This window comes from Phaseolus vulgaris, chromosome 2 (genome assembly GCF_000499845.2).
Source record: "Phaseolus vulgaris cultivar G19833 chromosome 2, P. vulgaris v2.0, whole genome shotgun sequence".
Lineage (NCBI taxonomy): Eukaryota > Viridiplantae > Streptophyta > Magnoliopsida > Fabales > Fabaceae > Phaseolus > Phaseolus vulgaris.
The window spans coordinates 39,262,844-39,290,389 of record NC_023758.2 but is presented as its reverse complement, the minus strand read 5'-3'; the positions used below and the strand labels follow the sequence as shown (position 1 = coordinate 39,290,389).

The following is a 27,546-nucleotide window of genomic DNA, read 5'->3' as shown; positions in this document are numbered from 1 at the left end:
CCAGAAATTTCAAATTAAACCCCTTGAATGTACACACACCATTAATACTGTTAATGTCAGTGCTAGTGATCTAGAAACCCTTTGGCATTTTCGATTAGGTCATATTTCAAATAAATGTATTGATGTTATCAAGAATAAATTTCCTTTTGTTAAATATAACAAATCTTTTGTTTGTGATGTTTGTCATTTTGCAAAGCAAAAAAGACTTTCTTTTCCTATTAGTACATCTAAATCAAAAAAAATGTTTTGATTTGATTCATGTAGATGTTTGGGGACCATACTCAATACCATCAATTCATGGTCATAAATATTTCTTGACCATAGTTGATGACTATTCGAGGTACACATGGATTTTTCTTTTGAAACAAAAATCTGAAGTTGTTAAGGTTTTGGAAAATTTTGTTATTTTTGTTCAAACACAGTTTGAGACAACAATAAAAATAATAAGAAGTGATAATGGAACTGAATTTTTCATGACTAATTTTTTGTCAGTAAAGGAATAATACATCAAACATCATGTGTCAATACTCCACAACAAAATAGTATAGTTGAAAGGAAACATGGTCATTTATTAGATGTAGCAAGAGCTCTTATGATACAATCTCATTTACCCAAAATTTATTGGTCATATTCTGTGATACATGATGCGCATATTATAAACATGCTTCCCACACCTGTTTTAAACTATTCTTCTCCTCATGAAATGCTTTTCAAAACTGATGCAAATTTTAATGGATTAAAGGTGTTTGTTTCTTTATGTTATGCTAGCACCTTGTCAACAAATAGAAGAAAATTTGATCCAAGAGCATCAAAATGTGTTTTTATTGGTTTTCAACGGGGGACAAAAGGATATATTTTGTTGAATATTCAATCAAGACAAATTTTTGTGTCTAGGAATGTTGTCTTTTATGAACATGTTTTTCCATACCAAAGGGTTCAAGATACTAGCAATGAAACTAACAATCCCGATGTTAATGATCAAATTTTGTTTGCTGAAGATCAATTTGTCTTAAGTCAGCCATCACAAGCCATTCTTGCACCTTGTGATAATACACCTTGTGATAATGTTGAAAATAACAGTGATAATAATTGTGAGTCACAAATTGAGGTTACAGAAGAAGATTGTTCCCATATAGACCAAAACCTCAATGAAAATCATGATATAGAACAAAGTTCTGAATCAGATCCATCTGTCCAAATGAGCACAAGAATAAAAAAATCACCTGAGTATTTAAAGGATTATCATTGTAATCTTAATGTTTCTAGTACATCTTCAAGCGTTAAATATCTTTTAAATTCTGTTTTGTCTTATAGCAATTTATCACCTTCTTACAAATCTTTTGTTATGTCTCTTTCTTCACATGTTGAGCCAAACACTTATTCTGAAGCTGTGAAACATGACTGTTGGAGAAAATCTATACAATGTGAGATATATGCTTTAGAGTCAAATCAAACTTGGGAGACTGCTCTTCTGCCTCAGAACAAAGCTGTCATAGGTTGCAAATGGGTATTCAAAATAAAATATAAGGCTGATGGAACAATTGATAGGTATAAAGCAAGGTTAGTGGAAAGGGATATACACAAACAGAAGGCATTGACTACCTCGATACTTTCTCTCTAGTAGCAAAGATGACCACCATAAGGTTGCTTCTTTCTTTAGCTTCTATTTATAATTGAGAATTGAAACAATTAGACATAAACAATGCCTTTTTACATGGAGATTTGAAAGAAGATGTATACATGGTTGCTCCTCCTGGATTGACTTCTATTCCACCAGGAAAAGTTTGTAAACTAAAAAAGGCTTTATATGGCCTTAAACAAACCAACAGAGAATGGTTTGCCAAACTGTCATCCTTTTTGCTTTCTATGGGATATACTCAATCTATGAATGATCATTCCTTGTTTATTAATTCTTCTGAAGGATCTTTTACAGCATTATTGGTATATGTGGATGATATAATATTGGCAGGAAATGATAAAGAAGCAAGGAACAGTATCAAAGAGTTCTTGTGAAGCTTAATACAGGGCAATGGCCACTGTTACATGTGAAATTCAATGGCTAACTTATCTTCTTCAAGATTTCAAAGTTCCTTTTGAGCAACCATCTCTTTTATACTGTGACAATGACTCGGCAAGATACATTGCAGCAAATCCAGTATTTCACGAGCGTACAAAACATATAGAAATAGATTGTCACGTGGTTAGAGAAAAATTAAAGAAGGGTCTCATCCATTTGCTTCCCATTTCCACCAGAGAGCAACTGGCTGATATTTATACCAAAGTTTTAAGTCCTCAATCTTTTAAGAATATTTGTTCCAAGCTGGGTCTCATCAATATTTGCTCTCCAGCTTGTGGCGGGGTATTAGAGGATACAGATACCAGAGTTACAGAAGGATCCTAATATTAATTAGGAGTCTTTTCTAATTATCAGTTGTTTCTCTTCATAGAGAAGAATAATTAGGTGTTGTTTCTCTTTATAGAAGGGAATAACATTTATTTTATCTTTGTGTGTTATGATTCTAGTATTTAATATTGATTATTTCCTTCTTTAGTAAAACTTTAGAATGAGTGTACTACTTGTATATATTCAGACCATTTGTTTTTATTTGAATAATAAGAAAGAAGAGATATTCATTCTCATATCCTTTGTCTTCAATTTACTCTTTTGTTCATCTTTGTTCCCTTTTGTTCATCTCTGTTCTATTTTGTAATATTATGTTTGTTGGTAACTACCAAACATCATATATTTGTTAGTAATTTACCAAAGTACCAACAGATATACCATTATCGATAATTACCAATGAAATTATTCGTTACTAAAGTACATAAAAAAAATTCTCATTTTTTATTGGTACTGATGGATGTGTCTATCGATAATTACTGAAGGACAAATCAATCACAAAATATAATGAGATTTTCGTCAATAAATTCATATAGGTCATTCTTGGTTTTTACATTTATTAATGAATAATTAGTAAGTAAGTACGATGGATCATCATTCTCTTTATAGCTATGACAAATTAATCCATAGACATTTGTTTTCGAGAAAGTTATCAACTAGAAAGTTAGTCAGTAATTTAGTAATTAATGTGCAGTAAAAATAAAACTTTGTTGGTTTTTCCATATTCGTACACAATTCAATATGTATATCACTATACCATAAACTCTCACATAATATTAATTATTACTTTGAAATTTCAAATGTAGGAAACTAAAGAAGATAAAAACTAATCTAATGTTTAAACTAAAGTCATATTAACCTAAAATTACATATAATAGTAAAATAAAAAAAAAGGTGGATTGGGGGCCAGTCCACCACGTTTGGTTTGTGACCTGCCAAGTTAGATGTGTTGGGCCAATATAGGTTGACCCTACCCCGTCTAAATGATAGCGGGTCATCAAGCCCGACCTATTTTATCATCCTTAACTCTAAAGAAGTACTTCTAACAATCATGGTAACAACATAGGTTTTGATCAAGGCTCCAAGTTTTAACGAATTAAGATCTTGAATGACTCATTTACAATGTCCACCACGACACTTATCAAATAATAAAAATAGTAATAAAAATAATAGTAACAACAACAATAATAACAATTTAAAATTAATATTTCAATTATTATTAATAATTCTATTTATTCAATAATTATAATAAAAACACATTTTAATTTTATTATATATATTAATTAAATTAATAGTTTAAATAAATATTTTAATTTAACATATAAGATTAACCATGCTATTTTGTAATAAAATATTATATAAAATTAATGATATTTCTTAAATTAATAATTCATTACAAAAAGTTAAATAATTTTATACTTATAATTTAAGTTTTCTAATCTATAATAGTTATTAAATATTATTTCTAAAATAATTGATATATTTATTTTCTGATTAAATATCAATATCTTTTAATGAAGAATAAATTAAAAAAACTCAATATAAATTACCTTTTTTATTATTTTCATTAAAAATTAATATTAAACAAAAATCACAAAACCAACATGTCCACATTTTAATATCATTTTTAGTTTACAATTCATATTAATATAAAATTAATAAATTTAATAGAAGTTTTATTCATTTTATTTTAAAATTCAATTAAACTTAAGAAGAACATGATAATACTAATTTTAATGTTCAAATAAATATAATATTTCTATTGATAAACATATTTTTTATAAATTTAAAATTTAAAATTTAAATAAAAGTTATATTTATTAGACAAATAAATAAAAATTAAATTTTAATTTTACTATATAAAATTTAATATATAATATTTACTAGAATATTATTTATTCAATAATTAATAAATTTACGCTCTTTATTGATTAAATATAAATTAATTTTATTTCACAATATTTCTTTCTTAAAACAACTAGCTGCCCAAATACATATTATTCCTTTTAAGTTTAAACTAGGTTAAGATAAATTAATAAATAATTAAATAAATTTTATTAATAATAATTTTAAATGTTTAATAAACTTACAAAGTTATTAATAGTATTAATTTTAATATTTAAATAAATATTTTCATTTATTAATTTATGTAAACGGAAATTTTATAATAATAACCATAATTTAAATTATTTTAATTTAATATTTAATTTTAAATAAATAATAAATGTTTATTCTCTGATTAAATATTAATTAATAATTTATTTAATGAAGAAACATTTAAAATAAATCTCAAAAAGAAAGTCATTAACTAAATATTCATTATTATTTTAAATTTAAAGTAATTTTCTTATTAGTAATTTATATATATTATAATTGTATCTTGAAATTTAATATTTTTTCGTCTATACATTATGTCTATACATTATGCATTCCTTTTTATATAAACCAAATTTAAAGAATAAATTAATTAAATATTATCATCGAACCTACATTACCAGAAAATCATGAAATAGAAACCAATTTGTAGAAACCAAAATAATTAGTTGCAATAGTAACTAAATTAGAGACCATTTTAGAAACTAAAAAGAAATTTAGTTTCTAAATTAATTTCTATTATTATTAAATAGTTTTAAAATTGGTATCTAATTAGCAATCAAAGTTTTTGCTACCAAAATTTAAAAATTAAATAATTGGTAGTTAAAACCTTAGTTGCTAATTAGATACCAATTTAGAAACTATTTAACAATAATAGTAAATAATAGAAACTAATTTAGAAACCATTTTTTTTAGTTTTTAAAATGGTCTCTATTTTAGTTCATATTGTAACTAATTATTTTGGTCTCTAAAAATTGGTTTCTATTTAATAATTTTCTTGTAGTGCTATGCAGAAATAACCTCATCCTGTTCATACTTTATTAATAATTCAATTTTAATTTCTAATTATTTAAAAAAATATATTATTCAATTTTAATTTCAAAATAATTTTAATAAATTATTTTTTATATTAAAAAAATAATTATTATTTAATTTCTAATATATATTCGGTCATAACTAATACATACATTAAATATTATTTCGATAAATAAAGTTTGAAGAATAATAATAATTTAATATTAATTTAATAAATAATAAATTTAATTATATATTTATATGTATGAATATTTTCTAAATTTAGTTTTAAATTAAAATTTAAAATAACTATTATTCAGATAAATAAATGTATATTTAGTATAATTACTAATAGAAAATTATTAAATAAAAACTAATTTTAGAAAAAATAATAATTAGTTAATATATTAAATAAATTAAATATTATTTTAACTAAAATTTTGATATTTAATTAATTTAATCTTTGATACTAATAATTTTTTTAATCTGTAAATTAATATTTAATTTAGTCAATATAATAATTAATTATTTTTATTTTAAAATTAGTTTCTATTTAATGATTTTTTTGGAGTAAATTTTTTTTCTAAAGTTTTAATATATATATATATATATATTATAGTAAATTTAATATCATACATAAAAATATTATAATATAATTTTAATGAGTATAAATATATTATAAGCCCAATATAATTTGTGTGTGTAAGAAATAATTAGTTAAGTCTTAATTTTGAATATAAAACTTAAATCAACCCGTTCAATTAAAATATAGATTAAATAATTTTAAAAATCTAATGAGTTTTTTTATTTTTTATTTTTTGGATTGGGTGGACTTTTAACACTAGCATGGTGTTTTATTTACTCTATAACTTGGTCTATTCGTTTTTGTATCCAAATATTAAGCCATGTTTAAAAGACATTAATGGTGAAAAAGAAAATATATATAAATGAAAGTTGATGAGTATGGTTTTGATTTGACATGCATGTGCATGTTTCCAATATGAAGATTTAGGTAACCCTAATATAGTAGGTGTAGAAGGTAGAAGCAGAGATCTAAGGTTGGATTTTGAGAAGCAAAAGGGGACCCAAAGCATGCACATAATAATGAATAACAATTAATAATATTATTAATTTGAATAATAATATTACTGATATTAAATATATAAATAATATTTATATTAAGAATTATATTAATATTAATAATCATATTAATAATAATTATAACATTAGCTTTAATAATTATTAAAGCTTCTTTGACCTGTTACAGTTTATTTCAAAAAATAATTTCTAACATTAATTATATTAATTAATTTCTCTATAATAGTTTATTTTTAAAAGGAGATGAAATCTTCTTTATTTCCTAGTCAATCCATTGATTTCCAAGAATATGTACTTAATTAATTTTTTTAAGGCAATTAAATTTTGGAGATCCTCACATCACATTGGTAAAGAACGTCACAACATGGTTATATATTGAGTCCAAAGTTAACTTGAAGAAATCACATTGGTATCCATTAAAAAAAACAATGGGGTTGTTATCTCTTTTCATAACATCCCTAACGATAGTGTTGTCTGTTTCTGAGGGAAATGCGTCTCCAAATATTAAACAATTTCTTGTTTGTCTCTCAAATTATTCAAACGCTATAATACCTCAAGCTATATACACTCCAGAAAACGCCTCATACACCTCTATCTTAAACTTGCACGTTCACAACAAACGATACAAGACACAAAGCACACCAAAACCTCTTGCCATCATAGTTGCCAAAAGTGAGAATCATGTCCAAACAACGGTTACATGTGCTAGATCAAACAACATTCAAATCAGAATCCGAAGTGGTGGCCATGACTATGAAGGTCTTTCATATATCTCAGATGTGCCGTATGTCATTCTTGACATGTTTCCTCTTCAATCGGTTGATGTGGACATAAAGAGTGCCACTGCATGGGTTCAGGCTGGAGCCACTCTTGGTCAACTTTATTACCAAATAGCAAAGAAAAGCAATGTGCATGCCTTCCCATCAGGTGTGTGTCCCTCTTTGGGCACTGGTGGCCACTTTTCTGGTGGTGGTTATGGCAATTTGATGAGAAAATACGGTCTTTCTATTGATAACATCATTGATGCCAAATTGGTCAATGCCAATGGTGTTGTCCAAGATAGGAAGTCAATGGGGGAGGATCTATTTTGGGCCATAAGAGGAGGTGGTGGGGCCAGTTTTGGTGTCATTGTTGCATGGAGGATCCAATTGGTCCCAGTACCCCCACAAGTGACTGTGTTCAATGTGAAAAAGTCTGTGAAAGAAGATGCAACTGATGTTGCTTACAAATGGCAACTAGTTGCACCAAAACTAGACAGAGATCTTTTCATAAGGGTGGAGCCTGATGTGGTGAATGGAACAGTAATAGTCTCTTTCATTGGCCAATTTTTAGGCCCAATTGCAAGACTCGTTCCTTTGGTGAATAAGGTCTTCCCTGAATTGGGGTTGAAACATAGTGATTGCATAGAAATGCCTTGGGTGAATTCCACCCTTTTTTGGTCTAATATTCCAAATGGTACCCCTATTGAAGTTCTGCTACCAACTTCTCAGGAACCATCTGCAGAGTACTTTAAGAGCAGGTCAGATTATGTGAAAAACCCCATCCCAAAAACGGCCTTAAAAGACATTTGGGATTTGATGACTAAATATAATAACATTTGGATGCAATGGAACCCTTATGGAGGGAGAATGGAGGAAATTTTACCATCTGCAACCCCTTTTCCTCATAGGAAAGGGAACTTGTTCTTGATCCAGTACTTTGTGTTTTGGACTGAAGATGGCGTTGAGGCCAATGATCGTTACATGAACTATTCGAGGTCGTTTTATGAGTTTATGACCCCTTTTGTTTCAAGGTCTCCAAGGGAAGTATTTTTGAATTATAGGGATATTGATGTTGGTGCCAAACATCCAAGTAATTCAACAAGCTTGAAAGAGGCTAGCATATATGGAACCAAGTTCTTCAAGGAAAACTTTGATAGATTAGTGCGTGTGAAGACGAGTGTTGATCCTTCCAATTTCTTTACCTATGAACAAAGTATACCACCTAGAACCTAGATACAGATCCTTTTAAGATTGAACTTTTTTCTTAATTTCATGAATTAATAAGATCAAATTATTTGGATATGTGTTTATTTTCATTTTTGAGCCACACTTCATTAGTGTTTTCTTTTTTAAATTTGGTTTAATTATTTTTATCCTTAATGTTTTATGTCTTTATAAAAAATTAATTATAAATTTGATATCGAAATTTTTAAAAATTAAGTCATTTTGGTTTACTATGTCATTTAGTTAGTACTAAAAGAATAATACATGTGGGAGGTGATCATAACAAGAGACTTAAATATTAATCTAATAAATGTATTAACATGGAACCAACGTTATTTTATTTTAGAAAATCGAAAAACAAAATCTACAATTAAAATTTTATAGAATCAAAACAAAAGTGAATATAAGTTTTTTACTTATTTTGTTTGTCACAGCAGCAATTCTATTTCTTAAGGTTTTTTTTAAGTAATGCATGGATTTAAGTTTTACGTTGATAGATAGTGATTTTTTAAGTACCCAGATTTTGTTAAAACAAGGCAAAAATCATTTAGGTGATTTTTTACATCTCGAGGATTAGTCTCATAGTTTTAGGCAAAATCATTCACAAAGTAGAGAAGATAGATTCATTATCAAACAAACAAAATCCCCCAAAAAAAATTTTCATCAGGAGTATTTCCAAGGCTAGATTTTGTAGACACGTGAGAAAATAATAAACAAGACTCTCTGAATATACACATTTTAATTTAAAAAGTAAATGTATAATTTTTAAAAGCACCAAAAACTATTATTTTTAAATAATAAATTAAAACCTATATATACACATTTTAATTTAACATAATATAAGTAAAAACAATAGTTAATAAAAAAAATTAATGTTTTAAAATACAGTATTCCCATCAAATAAAGATTAATTTCTCTCGAAGAGTAGATTGATACTATAATCAAACTTCAGTCAAAATATTTGGTTTCGTATTAAGTTTATAGATATAAATAATTAAGAAACTTTATCGAGAGAGATTATATTCGTTTTTTTTTTCATTTCCAAAGAGATTTGTTTTAAATGAGAAACCTATTAGAAGAACTATTTAATAACATATTTAACTTGTTATTTTTAAAATGTATTTTTATTTTTTTTAGGAATAAATATTAATAGTATGTTATTGTTGAGAATCTCTCCTTAATTTAATGGGATCATGACTATTGAATTTTGACAATTGATCCATTAAATATATTTAATGATGGTCATTCCAAAATTTTGAAATTATATCTCTTTTGAAAATTATGAAGGTCAAACTATAAAGTTGAAGATAATACTTTCAAGATATCTTGAAAATGTGATAAAAAAAATTTGTGTCATTGTAGTTTGATTTATTTTTTATTATCTGTTTATTACTTCTTCTGCAAGTACCCATTTTGAATATACACAAAAAATAATGAATTAGTTATGAATTTCTCAATAATTATATTTATAGTGACACACTAACAAAATTTTATATATAATAAGTTATTTTGGTAAAAAATAATTTTAAAGTTATATATAAAAGTTAATTTCTAATCAATTGATAATATAAGCGTATTAGCTCTTTATTTATTTTAGGTTACATTTTTATATTCATTTTGTTTTAGATAACAATAAGTTGGATTTAATATGTTTTATTGTGAGCTTTCTCTTTAATTTAATTTCCTTATAAGGATAGCAATAGTTGGATTAAATTTGTCGGCTCACCAACGTGATGTTAAGGATGAATATCAGTTTGCTTTTTAAAAAATAAAAAATAATTCAAAACATTCTTTTTTTATTACATTATTTGTATAATATAAATGATATTGTTGTAATTCAAAATTACAACTTAAGATTTAATTATTGATTATAATAGAATATTTTAATATACAAAAATAATTTGTTTTTAGTTTATTTGATTAAATATATTGATTAATTAATTAAAAACCTAAAAATATTTATATAATTATATATACATATTTAAAAAGTAAAATATAAAAAATAAAACTATAATAATAAAAAAAACTAATAAAAGGAGTCAGGACAAATCCACCACCCATTATTAATTAACGAGGCAATGACAACTGTTTGATTTCACCACACATATTTCCATATATTAAAGTTCTTTGTCTTTAACAATTAAATGCCAATAAAAAAGGATAATATAAATTATCTTAAAATTTTCTTCTCCTTTAAAGATACCTAGGTCGAACTTTTAAGAAAGAAAGTTGTTTTTATTAAAAGTAATATCTCCAAAAAGGTTAACTTATCCTTTTGGAAGTAAAATTTTGACCTACTTTAATTTTCTTTTGTAAGGATGTATTTTCTATTAAAAAGGTTAAATTTTTCTTCTTTTAAAAAAAAACCTAGATCAAAGTCAAACAGAACACTTTTACAAAGAGAAACTAATTTTAAGAAAGGAAATTTTTGTTATTAAAAATAATATCTTAAAAAGGTTAATCTTAGAAAAGCAATTGGCTAAAATAATTTTTTATGCCGAATGATTTTATAATTCATCTTTATGGATCAAAAGTGCCTTCCTACTGATGAAATTAAGGAAAATGATATCTTTTGGTGAACACCTGGTATTCAATGGGTAAGAGTCAATAATTAATCTCCTAAAATACGAAGTTTATTCATGAGGTTCATCTTTTCTAACATGTTTTTGGAAAAATAATATCACAACATGAATGAAAAAAAACAATTTATGCTCACAATGTAATTCATTACCAAACCTTGTTACATATATTATTTATATTTTATTTAGTTTAAAATTGAAATAGAGAAAAAAAAATCAATAAAAAGGTAAAATAGTGTGTTGTTCGAATAGAAAGAAAATTAAACAAAAAATATCACTATATTTGGATGAATGGAATAAATAAAGAAACGATAAGATGTTGTTTCCCTTCATTCTCTTATTTTCTTGCAAAATCTTCTCTCTTAAAAGTTTTTCCTTTATACTCCCTCAACCCTTATATGTGAAGTCTCACCTTCCTTTTAAAATGTGATCACTTCTCATCGTAGTTGGAGAGCTAAATATCTTAGTGGAAGACGAAGCTTCAAAGTGTCAAGCAACCTCTTGTGTGAATGGAGAACTTATAGGAAAAGAAGACTAGGTAGGAGAAGCCAGTATACTTAGAGAAGTATGGGTGGATGTTTGATATTATAACCCCAACTTCTAACTATTGTCGGTTTATACTCTTTTAATTAGATAAATATGGGGGAAATGGTGGATGTAAGTAATTTGATACTTCTGATTCTAATTCAGTTTTTTCCAAATTTGGGTTGTACAATGCACCTAGTTCTTCTCTAACTTATTACGTATCAAATCATTCTTGAGTTTGAGAGCGTTAATCTCTTTAATATTTCTCAACTTTAAGTTTTCAAACTCCTTACTGAACTCAACCAAGAATGTTATCTCTCTTTTGCATGATTCTTTCAGACTTCTAGTGATTGTTGTTATTCACTACTAGTCATAATTAATTGTAAATATCATATGTTCTTGAAAAATCTTACAAAATCTCATGATCAATGTTCTTATAAAGGACTAAATGACCCTCAAAAGACCGACTTATATAATTCTTTATGTTTTTATATATATCATTCCTTACTAATAAGTACCTTAGGTATATATTAAGCATTATGAAATATATGAAGAAAATAAAAACAAGAGATAGAAAGAAAGAACAAGACTCTATGAAAAATATTCTATTACTGATGGATAAAATATGTCGATAACATAAAAAATCCTTTTGTAATATAAAAAATTTGACATAAAAGCAACAAATACAATTCCGATAATGAAACCTTCAATAAACTTTATCAAAAGAACTTGTTATGTGTTACGAAGTGGACTTTAAGCCTAACTCAACCCCATAAAATCGGTTCATGGGGTGAGGTTTGCACCCACTTATATACAATGAAAGGCTCTAATCTCTAGTCGATGTGGGATCTCCAACACCCCCCCTCACGCCGAGACTGCCAACTCGTGCGTGAGACTATATATTATGGGTGGTCTGATAGCGACTCGATAGCGGGTGGCACGATAGGCCCAACACAAACACTCGCTAGGATAGGCTCGAAATGCAATTTTTCAGAATACAAATTTCAATAATAATGAGCATAATCATGAAGGTTCAAAGTCAGAAGTGGAGTCTCAACAAATTGGTTTTACTCCTGAGCAGTATCAAACATTGTTAGCTCTTTTACAACAGACCAAATCCAGTGGCAATTCTTCTAATCAAGTCTCTATTATTCCCTCCAATCCCTCCAATCAAACAGGTAATAATTTTATTTCTTCTTTTAGTTCTTGGATAAATGATAGTGGTGCTACTTATCACATTTGTTCATCCTTAACTTATTTCACTTCATATCATCAAATTGTTCCTATTTATGTCAAATTACCAAATGGAAATCAAGTCATTGCCAATTATTCTGGAAGTGTTTTTCTCAATCAAAATCATATCATAGACAATGTTTTGTACATTCCTTGCTTCAATTTTAATCTTGTTTCCGTAGCAAAATTGATTGATAAACTATCTTGTGTTCTTACCTTTGACTCTAATGGTTGTCACAATCAAGACAAAATAACAATGAAAATTATTGGAACCGCTAAGACGCAAGATAGACTTTATATACTCAGGATCCCATCTTACCAGAAATTTCAAATTAAACCCCTTGAATGTACACACACCATTAATACTGTTAATGTCAGTGCTAGTGATCTAGAAACCCTTTGGCATTTTCGATTAGGTCATATTTCAAATAAATGTATTGATGTTATCAAGAATAAATTTCCTTTTGTTAAATATAACAAATCTTTTGTTTGTGATGTTTGTCATTTTGCAAAGCAAAAAAGACTTTCTTTTCCTATTAGTACATCTAAATCAAAAAAAATGTTTTGATTTGATTCATGTAGATGTTTGGGGACCATACTCAATACCATCAATTCATGGTCATAAATATTTCTTGACCATAGTTGATGACTATTCGAGGTACACATGGATTTTTCTTTTGAAACAAAAATCTGAAGTTGTTAAGGTTTTGGAAAATTTTGTTATTTTTGTTCAAACACAGTTTGAGACAACAATAAAAATAATAAGAAGTGATAATGGAACTGAATTTTTCATGACTAATTTTTTGTCAGTAAAGGAATAATACATCAAACATCATGTGTCAATACTCCACAACAAAATAGTATAGTTGAAAGGAAACATGGTCATTTATTAGATGTAGCAAGAGCTCTTATGATACAATCTCATTTACCCAAAATTTATTGGTCATATTCTGTGATACATGATGCGCATATTATAAACATGCTTCCCACACCTGTTTTAAACTATTCTTCTCCTCATGAAATGCTTTTCAAAACTGATGCAAATTTTAATGGATTAAAGGTGTTTGTTTCTTTATGTTATGCTAGCACCTTGTCAACAAATAGAAGAAAATTTGATCCAAGAGCATCAAAATGTGTTTTTATTGGTTTTCAACGGGGGACAAAAGGATATATTTTGTTGAATATTCAATCAAGACAAATTTTTGTGTCTAGGAATGTTGTCTTTTATGAACATGTTTTTCCATACCAAAGGGTTCAAGATACTAGCAATGAAACTAACAATCCCGATGTTAATGATCAAATTTTGTTTGCTGAAGATCAATTTGTCTTAAGTCAGCCATCACAAGCCATTCTTGCACCTTGTGATAATACACCTTGTGATAATGTTGAAAATAACAGTGATAATAATTGTGAGTCACAAATTGAGGTTACAGAAGAAGATTGTTCCCATATAGACCAAAACCTCAATGAAAATCATGATATAGAACAAAGTTCTGAATCAGATCCATCTGTCCAAATGAGCACAAGAATAAAAAAATCACCTGAGTATTTAAAGGATTATCATTGTAATCTTAATGTTTCTAGTACATCTTCAAGCGTTAAATATCTTTTAAATTCTGTTTTGTCTTATAGCAATTTATCACCTTCTTACAAATCTTTTGTTATGTCTCTTTCTTCACATGTTGAGCCAAACACTTATTCTGAAGCTGTGAAACATGACTGTTGGAGAAAATCTATACAATGTGAGATATATGCTTTAGAGTCAAATCAAACTTGGGAGACTGCTCTTCTGCCTCAGAACAAAGCTGTCATAGGTTGCAAATGGGTATTCAAAATAAAATATAAGGCTGATGGAACAATTGATAGGTATAAAGCAAGGTTAGTGGAAAGGGATATACACAAACAGAAGGCATTGACTACCTCGATACTTTCTCTCTAGTAGCAAAGATGACCACCATAAGGTTGCTTCTTTCTTTAGCTTCTATTTATAATTGAGAATTGAAACAATTAGACATAAACAATGCCTTTTTACATGGAGATTTGAAAGAAGATGTATACATGGTTGCTCCTCCTGGATTGACTTCTATTCCACCAGGAAAAGTTTGTAAACTAAAAAAGGCTTTATATGGCCTTAAACAAACCAACAGAGAATGGTTTGCCAAACTGTCATCCTTTTTGCTTTCTATGGGATATACTCAATCTATGAATGATCATTCCTTGTTTATTAATTCTTCTGAAGGATCTTTTACAGCATTATTGGTATATGTGGATGATATAATATTGGCAGGAAATGATAAAGAAGCAAGGAACAGTATCAAAGAGTTCTTGTGAAGCTTAATACAGGGCAATGGCCACTGTTACATGTGAAATTCAATGGCTAACTTATCTTCTTCAAGATTTCAAAGTTCCTTTTGAGCAACCATCTCTTTTATACTGTGACAATGACTCGGCAAGATACATTGCAGCAAATCCAGTATTTCACGAGCGTACAAAACATATAGAAATAGATTGTCACGTGGTTAGAGAAAAATTAAAGAAGGGTCTCATCCATTTGCTTCCCATTTCCACCAGAGAGCAACTGGCTGATATTTATACCAAAGTTTTAAGTCCTCAATCTTTTAAGAATATTTGTTCCAAGCTGGGTCTCATCAATATTTGCTCTCCAGCTTGTGGCGGGGTATTAGAGGATACAGATACCAGAGTTACAGAAGGATCCTAATATTAATTAGGAGTCTTTTCTAATTATCAGTTGTTTCTCTTCATAGAGAAGAATAATTAGGTGTTGTTTCTCTTTATAGAAGGGAATAACATTTATTTTATCTTTGTGTGTTATGATTCTAGTATTTAATATTGATTATTTCCTTCTTTAGTAAAACTTTAGAATGAGTGTACTACTTGTATATATTCAGACCATTTGTTTTTATTTGAATAATAAGAAAGAAGAGATATTCATTCTCATATCCTTTGTCTTCAATTTACTCTTTTGTTCATCTTTGTTCCCTTTTGTTCATCTCTGTTCTATTTTGTAATATTATGTTTGTTGGTAACTACCAAACATCATATATTTGTTAGTAATTTACCAAAGTACCAACAGATATACCATTATCGATAATTACCAATGAAATTATTCGTTACTAAAGTACATAAAAAAAATTCTCATTTTTTATTGGTACTGATGGATGTGTCTATCGATAATTACTGAAGGACAAATCAATCACAAAATATAATGAGATTTTCGTCAATAAATTCATATAGGTCATTCTTGGTTTTTACATTTATTAATGAATAATTAGTAAGTAAGTACGATGGATCATCATTCTCTTTATAGCTATGACAAATTAATCCATAGACATTTGTTTTCGAGAAAGTTATCAACTAGAAAGTTAGTCAGTAATTTAGTAATTAATGTGCAGTAAAAATAAAACTTTGTTGGTTTTTCCATATTCGTACACAATTCAATATGTATATCACTATACCATAAACTCTCACATAATATTAATTATTACTTTGAAATTTCAAATGTAGGAAACTAAAGAAGATAAAAACTAATCTAATGTTTAAACTAAAGTCATATTAACCTAAAATTACATATAATAGTAAAATAAAAAAAAAGGTGGATTGGGGGCCAGTCCACCACGTTTGGTTTGTGACCTGCCAAGTTAGATGTGTTGGGCCAATATAGGTTGACCCTACCCCGTCTAAATGATAGCGGGTCATCAAGCCCGACCTATTTTATCATCCTTAACTCTAAAGAAGTACTTCTAACAATCATGGTAACAACATAGGTTTTGATCAAGGCTCCAAGTTTTAACGAATTAAGATCTTGAATGACTCATTTACAATGTCCACCACGACACTTATCAAATAATAAAAATAGTAATAAAAATAATAGTAACAACAACAATAATAACAATTTAAAATTAATATTTCAATTATTATTAATAATTCTATTTATTCAATAATTATAATAAAAACACATTTTAATTTTATTATATATATTAATTAAATTAATAGTTTAAATAAATATTTTAATTTAACATATAAGATTAACCATGCTATTTTGTAATAAAATATTATATAAAATTAATGATATTTCTTAAATTAATAATTCATTACAAAAAGTTAAATAATTTTATACTTATAATTTAAGTTTTCTAATCTATAATAGTTATTAAATATTATTTCTAAAATAATTGATATATTTATTTTCTGATTAAATATCAATATCTTTTAATGAAGAATAAATTAAAAAAACTCAATATAAATTACCTTTTTTATTATTTTCATTAAAAATTAATATTAAACAAAAATCACAAAACCAACATGTCCACATTTTAATATCATTTTTAGTTTACAATTCATATTAATATAAAATTAATAAATTTAATAGAAGTTTTATTCATTTTATTTTAAAATTCAATTAAACTTAAGAAGAACATGATAATACTAATTTTAATGTTCAAATAAATATAATATTTCTATTGATAAACATATTTTTTATAAATTTAAAATTTAAAATTTAAATAAAAGTTATATTTATTAGACAAATAAATAAAAATTAAATTTTAATTTTACTATATAAAATTTAATATATAATATTTACTAGAATATTATTTATTCAATAATTAATAAATTTACGCTCTTTATTGATTAAATATAAATTAATTTTATTTCACAATATTTCTTTCTTAAAACAACTAGCTGCCCAAATACATATTATTCCTTTTAAGTTTAAACTAGGTTAAGATAAATTAATAAATAATTAAATAAATTTTATTAATAATAATTTTAAATGTTTAATAAACTTACAAAGTTATTAATAGTATTAATTTTAATATTTAAATAAATATTTTCATTTATTAATTTATGTAAACGGAAATTTTATAATAATAACCATAATTTAAATTATTTTAATTTAATATTTAATTTTAAATAAATAATAAATGTTTATTCTCTGATTAAATATTAATTAATAATTTATTTAATGAAGAAACATTTAAAATAAATCTCAAAAAGAAAGTCATTAACTAAATATTCATTATTATTTTAAATTTAAAGTAATTTTCTTATTAGTAATTTATATATATTATAATTGTATCTTGAAATTTAATATTTTTTCGTCTATACATTATGTCTATACATTATGCATTCCTTTTTATATAAACCAAATTTAAAGAATAAATTAATTAAATATTATCATCGAACCTACATTACCAGAAAATCATGAAATAGAAACCAATTTGTAGAAACCAAAATAATTAGTTGCAATAGTAACTAAATTAGAGACCATTTTAGAAACTAAAAAGAAATTTAGTTTCTAAATTAATTTCTATTATTATTAAATAGTTTTAAAATTGGTATCTAATTAGCAATCAAAGTTTTTGCTACCAAAATTTAAAAATTAAATAATTGGTAGTTAAAACCTTAGTTGCTAATTAGATACCAATTTAGAAACTATTTAACAATAATAGTAAATAATAGAAACTAATTTAGAAACCATTTTTTTTAGTTTTTAAAATGGTCTCTATTTTAGTTCATATTGTAACTAATTATTTTGGTCTCTAAAAATTGGTTTCTATTTAATAATTTTCTTGTAGTGCTATGCAGAAATAACCTCATCCTGTTCATACTTTATTAATAATTCAATTTTAATTTCTAATTATTTAAAAAAATATATTATTCAATTTTAATTTCAAAATAATTTTAATAAATTATTTTTTATATTAAAAAAATAATTATTATTTAATTTCTAATATATATTCGGTCATAACTAATACATACATTAAATATTATTTCGATAAATAAAGTTTGAAGAATAATAATAATTTAATATTAATTTAATAAATAATAAATTTAATTATATATTTATATGTATGAATATTTTCTAAATTTAGTTTTAAATTAAAATTTAAAATAACTATTATTCAGATAAATAAATGTATATTTAGTATAATTACTAATAGAAAATTATTAAATAAAAACTAATTTTAGAAAAAATAATAATTAGTTAATATATTAAATAAATTAAATATTATTTTAACTAAAATTTTGATATTTAATTAATTTAATCTTTGATACTAATAATTTTTTTAATCTGTAAATTAATATTTAATTTAGTCAATATAATAATTAATTATTTTTATTTTAAAATTAGTTTCTATTTAATGATTTTTTTGGAGTAAATTTTTTTTTCTAAAGTTTTAATATATATATATATATATATATTATAGTAAATTTAATATCATACATAAAAATATTATAATATAATTTTAATGAGTATAAATATATTATAAGCCCAATATAATTTGTGTGTGTAAGAAATAATTAGTTAAGTCTTAATTTTGAATATAAAACTTAAATCAACCCGTTCAATTAAAATATAGATTAAATAATTTTAAAAATCTAATGAGTTTTTTTATTTTTTATTTTTTGGATTGGGTGGACTTTTAACACTAGCATGGTGTTTTATTTACTCTATAACTTGGTCTATTCGTTTTTGTATCCAAATATTAAGCCATGTTTAAAAGACATTAATGGTGAAAAAGAAAATATATATAAATGAAAGTTGATGAGTATGGTTTTGATTTGACATGCATGTGCATGTTTCCAATATGAAGATTTAGGTAACCCTAATATAGTAGGTGTAGAAGGTAGAAGCAGAGATCTAAGGTTGGATTTTGAGAAGCAAAAGGGGACCCAAAGCATGCACATAATAATGAATAACAATTAATAATATTATTAATTTGAATAATAATATTACTGATATTAAATATATAAATAATATTTATATTAAGAATTATATTAATATTAATAATCATATTAATAATAATTATAACATTAGCTTTAATAATTATTAAAGCTTCTTTGACCTGTTACAGTTTATTTCAAAAAATAATTTCTAACATTAATTATATTAATTAATTTCTCTATAATAGTTTATTTTTAAAAGGAGATGAAATCTTCTTTATTTCCTAGTCAATCCATTGATTTCCAAGAATATGTACTTAATTAATTTTTTTAAGGCAATTAAATTTTGGAGATCCTCACATCACATTGGTAAAGAACGTCACAACATGGTTATATATTGAGTCCAAAGTTAACTTGAAGAAATCACATTGGTATCCATTAAAAAAAACAATGGGGTTGTTATCTCTTTTCATAACATCCCTAACGATAGTGTTGTCTGTTTCTGAGGGAAATGCGTCTCCAAATATTAAACAATTTCTTGTTTGTCTCTCAAATTATTCAAACGCTATAATACCTCAAGCTATATACACTCCAGAAAACGCCTCATACACCTCTATCTTAAACTTGCACGTTCACAACAAACGATACAAGACACAAAGCACACCAAAACCTCTTGCCATCATAGTTGCCAAAAGTGAGAATCATGTCCAAACAACGGTTACATGTGCTAGATCAAACAACATTCAAATCAGAATCCGAAGTGGTGGCCATGACTATGAAGGTCTTTCATATATCTCAGATGTGCCGTATGTCATTCTTGACATGTTTCCTCTTCAATCGGTTGATGTGGACATAAAGAGTGCCACTGCATGGGTTCAGGCTGGAGCCACTCTTGGTCAACTTTATTACCAAATAGCAAAGAAAAGCAATGTGCATGCCTTCCCATCAGGTGTGTGTCCCTCTTTGGGCACTGGTGGCCACTTTTCTGGTGGTGGTTATGGCAATTTGATGAGAAAATACGGTCTTTCTATTGATAACATCATTGATGCCAAATTGGTCAATGCCAATGGTGTTGTCCAAGATAGGAAGTCAATGGGGGAGGATCTATTTTGGGCCATAAGAGGAGGTGGTGGGGCCAGTTTTGGTGTCATTGTTGCATGGAGGATCCAATTGGTCCCAGTACCCCCACAAGTGACTGTGTTCAATGTGAAAAAGTCTGTGAAAGAAGATGCAACTGATGTTGCTTACAAATGGCAACTAGTTGCACCAAAACTAGACAGAGATCTTTTCATAAGGGTGGAGCCTGATGTGGTGAATGGAACAGTAATAGTCTCTTTCATTGGCCAATTTTTAGGCCCAATTGCAAGACTCGTTCCTTTGGTGAATAAGGTCTTCCCTGAATTGGGGTTGAAACATAGTGATTGCATAGAAATGCCTTGGGTGAATTCCACCCTTTTTTGGTCTAATATTCCAAATGGTACCCCTATTGAAGTTCTGCTACCAACTTCTCAGGAACCATCTGCAGAGTACTTTAAGAGCAGGTCAGATTATGTGAAAAACCCCATCCCAAAAACGGCCTTAAAAGACATTTGGGATTTGATGACTAAATATAATAACATTTGGATGCAATGGAACCCTTATGGAGGGAGAATGGAGGAAATTTTACCATCTGCAACCCCTTTTCCTCATAGGAAAGGGAACTTGTTCTTGATCCAGTACTTTGTGTTTTGGACTGAAGATGGCGTTGAGGCCAATGATCGTTACATGAACTATTCGAGGTCGTTTTATGAGTTTATGACCCCTTTTGTTTCAAGGTCTCCAAGGGAAGTATTTTTGAATTATAGGGATATTGATGTTGGTGCCAAACATCCAAGTAATTCAACAAGCTTGAAAGAGGCTAGCATATATGGAACCAAGTTCTTCAAGGAAAACTTTGATAGATTAGTGCGTGTGAAGACGAGTGTTGATCCTTCCAATTTCTTTACCTATGAACAAAGTATACCACCTAGAACCTAGATACAGATCCTTTTAAGATTGAACTTTTTTCTTAATTTCATGAATTAATAAGATCAAATTATTTGGATATGTGTTTATTTTCATTTTTGAGCCACACTTCATTAGTGTTTTCTTTTTTAAATTTGGTTTAATTATTTTTATCCTTAATGTTTTATGTCTTTATAAAAAATTAATTATAAATTTGATATCGAAATTTTTAAAAATTAAGTCATTTTGGTTTACTATGTCATTTAGTTAGTACTAAAAGAATAATACATGTGGGAGGTGATCATAACAAGAGACTTAAATATTAATCTAATAAATGTATTAACATGGAACCAACGTTATTTTATTTTAGAAAATCGAAAAACAAAATCTACAATTAAAATTTTATAGAATCAAAACAAAAGTGAATATAAGTTTTTTACTTATTTTGTTTGTCACAGCAGCAATTCTATTTCTTAAGGTTTTTTTTAAGTAATGCATGGATTTAAGTTTTACGTTGATAGATAGTGATTTTTTAAGTACCCAGATTTTGTTAAAACAAGGCAAAAATCATTTAGGTGATTTTTTACATCTCGAGGATTAGTCTCATAGTTTTAGGCAAAATCATTCACAAAGTAGAGAAGATAGATTCATTATCAAACAAACAAAATCCCCCAAAAAAAATTTTCATCAGGAGTATTTCCAAGGCTAGATTTTGTAGACACGTGAGAAAATAATAAACAAGACTCTCTGAATATACACATTTTAATTTAAAAAGTAAATGTATAATTTTTAAAAGCACCAAAAACTATTATTTTTAAATAATAAATTAAAACCTATATATACACATTTTAATTTAACATAATATAAGTAAAAACAATAGTTAATAAAAAAAATTAATGTTTTAAAATACAGTATTCCCATCAAATAAAGATTAATTTCTCTCGAAGAGTAGATTGATACTATAATCAAACTTCAGTCAAAATATTTGGTTTCGTATTAAGTTTATAGATATAAATAATTAAGAAACTTTATCGAGAGAGATTATATTCGTTTTTTTTTTCATTTCCAAAGAGATTTGTTTTAAATGAGAAACCTATTAGAAGAACTATTTAATAACATATTTAACTTGTTATTTTTAAAATGTATTTTTATTTTTTTTAGGAATAAATATTAATAGTATGTTATTGTTGAGAATCTCTCCTTAATTTAATGGGATCATGACTATTGAATTTTGACAATTGATCCATTAAATATATTTAATGATGGTCATTCCAAAATTTTGAAATTATATCTCTTTTGAAAATTATGAAGGTCAAACTATAAAGTTGAAGATAATACTTTCAAGATATCTTGAAAATGTGATAAAAAAAATTTGTGTCATTGTAGTTTGATTTATTTTTTATTATCTGTTTATTACTTCTTCTGCAAGTACCCATTTTGAATATACACAAAAAATAATGAATTAGTTATGAATTTCTCAATAATTATATTTATAGTGACACACTAACAAAATTTTATATATAATAAGTTATTTTGGTAAAAAATAATTTTAAAGTTATATATAAAAGTTAATTTCTAATCAATTGATAATATAAGCGTATTAGCTCTTTATTTATTTTAGGTTACATTTTTATATTCATTTTGTTTTAGATAACAATAAGTTGGATTTAATATGTTTTATTGTGAGCTTTCTCTTTAATTTAATTTCCTTATAAGGATAGCAATAGTTGGATTAAATTTGTCGGCTCACCAACGTGATGTTAAGGATGAATATCAGTTTGCTTTTTAAAAAATAAAAAATAATTCAAAACATTCTTTTTTTATTACATTATTTGTATAATATAAATGATATTGTTGTAATTCAAAATTACAACTTAAGATTTAATTATTGATTATAATAGAATATTTTAATATACAAAAATAATTTGTTTTTAGTTTATTTGATTAAATATATTGATTAATTAATTAAAAACCTAAAAATATTTATATAATTATATATACATATTTAAAAAGTAAAATATAAAAAATAAAACTATAATAATAAAAAAAACTAATAAAAGGAGTCAGGACAAATCCACCACCCATTATTAATTAACGAGGCAATGACAACTGTTTGATTTCACCACACATATTTCCATATATTAAAGTTCTTTGTCTTTAACAATTAAATGCCAATAAAAAAGGATAATATAAATTATCTTAAAATTTTCTTCTCCTTTAAAGATACCTAGGTCGAACTTTTAAGAAAGAAAGTTGTTTTTATTAAAAGTAATATCTCCAAAAAGGTTAACTAAAATTTTGACCTACTTTAATTTTCTTTTGTAAGGATGTATTTTCTATTAAAAAGGTTAAATTTTTCTTCTTTTAAAAAAAAACCTAGATCAAAGTCAAACAGAACACTTTTACAAAGAGAAACTAATTTTAAGAAAGGAAATTTTTGTTATTAAAAATAATATCTTAAAAAGGTTAATCTTAGAAAAGCAATTGGCTAAAATAATTTTTTATGCCGAATGATTTTATAATTCATCTTTATGGATCAAAAGTGCCTTCCTACTGATGAAATTAAGGAAAATGATATCTTTTGGTGAACACCTGGTATTCAATGGGTAAGAGTCAATAATTAATCTCCTAAAATACGAAGTTTATTCATGAGGTTCATCTTTTCTAACATGTTTTTGGAAAAATAATATCACAACATGAATGAAAAAAAACAATTTATGCTCACAATGTAATTCATTACCAAACCTTGTTACATATATTATTTATATTTTATTTAGTTTAAAATTGAAATAGAGAAAAAAAAATCAATAAAAAAGTAAAATAGTGTGTTGTTCGAATAGAAAGAAAATTAAAAAAAAAATCACTATATTTGAATGAATGGAATAAATAAAGAAATGATAAGACGTTGTTTCCTTCATTCTCTTATTTTCTTGCAAAATCTTCTCTCTTAAAAGTTTTTCCTTTATACTACCTCAACCCTTATATGTTAAGTCTCACATTCCTTTTAAAATCTGATCACTTCTCATCCTAGTTAATAAAAATTAATATTAAACAACAATCACAAAACCAACATGTCCACATTTTAATATCATTTTTAGTTTATAATTCATATTAATATAAAATTAATAAATTTAACAGAAGTTTTATTCATTTTATTTTAAAATTAAATTAAACTTAAGAAGAAAATGATAATACTAATTTTAATATTCAAATAAATATAATATTTCTATTGATAAACATATTTTTTATAAATTTAAAATTTAAAATTTAAATAAAAGTTATATTTATTAGACAAATAAATAAAAATTAAATTTTAATTTTACTATATAAAATTTAATATATAATATTTACTAGAATATTATTTATTCAATAATTAATAAATTTACGCTCTTTATTGATTAAATATAAATTAATTTTATTTCACAATATTTTTTTCTTAAAACAACTAGCTGCCCAAATACATATTATTCCTTTTAAGTTTAAACTAGGTTAAGATAAATTAATAAATAATTAAATAAATTTTATTAATAATAATTTTAAATGTTTATTAAACTTACAAAGTTATTAATAGTAATAATTTTAATATTTAAATAAATATTTTCATTTATTAATTTATGTTAACGGAAATTTTATAATAATAACCATAATTTAAATTATGTTAATTTAATATTTAATTTTAAATAAATAATAAATGTTTATTCTCTGATTAAATATTAATTAATAATTTCTTTAATGAAGAAACATTTAAAATAAATCTCAAAAAGCAAGTCATTAACTAAATATTCATTATTATTTTAAATTTAAAGTAATTTTCTTATTAGTAATTTATATATATATATATATTATATTTGTATCTTGAAATTTAGGATTACCTACACTACAAGAAAATTATGAAATAGAAACCAATTTGTAGAAACCAAAATAATTAGTTGCGGTAGTAACTAAATTAGAGACCATTTTAGAAACTAAAAAGAAATTTAGTTTCTAAATTAGTTTATATTATTTTTAAATAGTTTTAAAATTGGTATCTAATTAGAAATCAAAGTTTTTGCTACCAAATTTAGAAATTAAATAATTGGTAGTTAAAACCTTAGTTGCTAATTAGATACCAATTTAAAAACTATTTAACAATAATAGTAAATAATAGAAACTAATTTAGAAACCATTTTTTTTTAGTTTCTAAAATGGTCTCTATTTTAGTTCCTATTGTAACTAATTATTTTGGTCTTTAAAAATTGGTTTCTATTTAATAATTTTCTTGTAGTGCTATGCAGAAATAACCTCATCATGTTCATACTTTATTAATAATTCAATTGTAATTTCTAATTATTTTAAAAAAATATTATTCAATTTTAATTTCAAAATAATTTTAATAAATTATTTTTTTATATTAAAAAAATAATTATTATTTAATTTTTAATATATATTCGGTCATAACTAATACATACATTAAATATTATTTCGATAAATAAAGTTTGAAGAATAATAATAATTTAATATTAATTTGTTAAATAATAAATAATAAATTTAATTATATATTTATATGTATGAATATTTTCTAAATTTAGTTTTAAATTAAAATTTAAAATAACTATTATTCAGATAAAATAAATGTATATTTAGTATAATCACTAATAGAAAATTATTAAATAAAAATTAATTTTAGAAAAAAAAATAATTAGTTAATATATTAACTAAATTAAATATTATTTTAACTAAAATTTTGATATTTAATTAATTTAATTTTTTGATACTAATAATTTTTTTAATCTGTAAATTAATATCTAATTTAGCCAATATAATAATTAATCATTTTTATTTTAAAATTATTTTCTATTTAATGATTTTCTTGGAGTAATTTTTTTTTCTAAAGTTTTAATATATATATATATATATATTATAGTAAATTTAATATCATACATAAATATATTATAATATAATTTTAATGAGTATAAATATATTATAAGCGCAATATAATTTGTGTGTTTAAGAAATAATTAGTTAAGTCTTAATTTTGAATATAAAACTTAAATCAACCCGTTCAATTAAAATATAGATTAAATAATTTTAAAAATCTAATGAGTTTTTTTATTTTTTATTTTTTGGATTGGGTGGACTTTTAACACTAGCATGGTGTTTTATTTACTCTATAACTTGGTCTATTCGTTTTTGTATCCAAATATTAAGCCATGTTTAAAAGACATTAATGGTGAAAAAGAAAATATATATATAAATGAAAGTTGATGAGTATGGTTTTGATTTGACATGCATGTGCATGTTTCCAATATGAAGATTTAGGTAACCCTAATATAGTAGGTGTAGAAGGTAGAAGCAGAGATCTAAGGTTGGATTTTGAGAAGCAAAAGGGGACCCAAAGCATGTGAGAAAAGTGAAGTTCCCTCCAGCAGCTTCATGGCTTAAAGCATTGAAAAGATGGATAAACTGTTTGTGACGACAACTAATGTGGCAACCAATCCATCAACTCTGTCTTTGAGCCAGGGCGTCCTTCCAACAAGTAGATTATTAATCTCACCTACTGTTCTGTCCTTCTTGGTCTTGGATGATGAAAAACAAAGATCACAAAACTCATCAATTAACTCTCTTCAACCCTTCCTTTCTTTTACTTTAACCCACACCCTACACTAACTCAACCATGCTCTACTTTCTTGTAAGCAAAGTTGGGATATGGTGGTAGCCCCATCTTCCCTTTTTTTCTCTTTCTTGTGTAAACTTCCATTCCCATTTATAACTATTCACACACAAAATTGGACTCTAGACTTTGCTCAATTTGAGATGCCCTTTAATTTGGTGCCTTTACCTCATTGCCTAATCATGTAGATCATGTAAATGTTTGCCAACCAAACTAGAATGAAATACAATCATCAAAATTTGATGATGAGATATGAGAGTACGCATCGAATTTAATGATTTTCTGAAGGGGAATAGCTTATTAAAAAAATACATATATTATAAATAACGTGTTTATTGTCTTTCATACCTTACTAACTTTCATAATTTGAAAAGTCTAATTTAACTATATTAAAAATAAACTTTAAACTTGATTTAATTTTATTAAATTAATTCATAAAGTAAAGTTTATATCTATTTTTATATATAAATATAAAATGTCATTAGTTTTAATCAATTTAAAATCTTCAACATGTAT

At 25.3% G+C, this 27,546-nt stretch overlaps 2 protein-coding genes across 2 annotated transcripts; both read left to right on the top strand.

Annotated features, from left to right (window-relative positions):
- The first annotated feature begins 6,813 nt into the window (after positions 1 to 6,813).
- On the top strand, positions 6,814 to 8,451 carry LOC137809760 (berberine bridge enzyme-like 17). The gene has a single exon (XM_068610843.1). It carries the CDS (start codon positions 6,817 to 6,819, stop codon positions 8,380 to 8,382), a length of 1,566 nt encoding a protein of 521 aa, XP_068466944.1. The 5' UTR covers positions 6,814 to 6,816; the 3' UTR covers positions 8,383 to 8,451.
- Positions 8,452 to 19,844: 11,393 nt separating this feature from the next.
- LOC137809759 (berberine bridge enzyme-like 17) lies at positions 19,845 to 21,482 on the top strand. The gene has a single exon (XM_068610842.1). The coding sequence runs from the start codon at positions 19,848 to 19,850 to the stop codon at positions 21,411 to 21,413; it is 1,566 nt and encodes a 521-aa protein (XP_068466943.1). The 5' UTR covers positions 19,845 to 19,847; the 3' UTR covers positions 21,414 to 21,482.
- Positions 21,483 to 27,546: the final 6,064 nt, after the last annotated feature.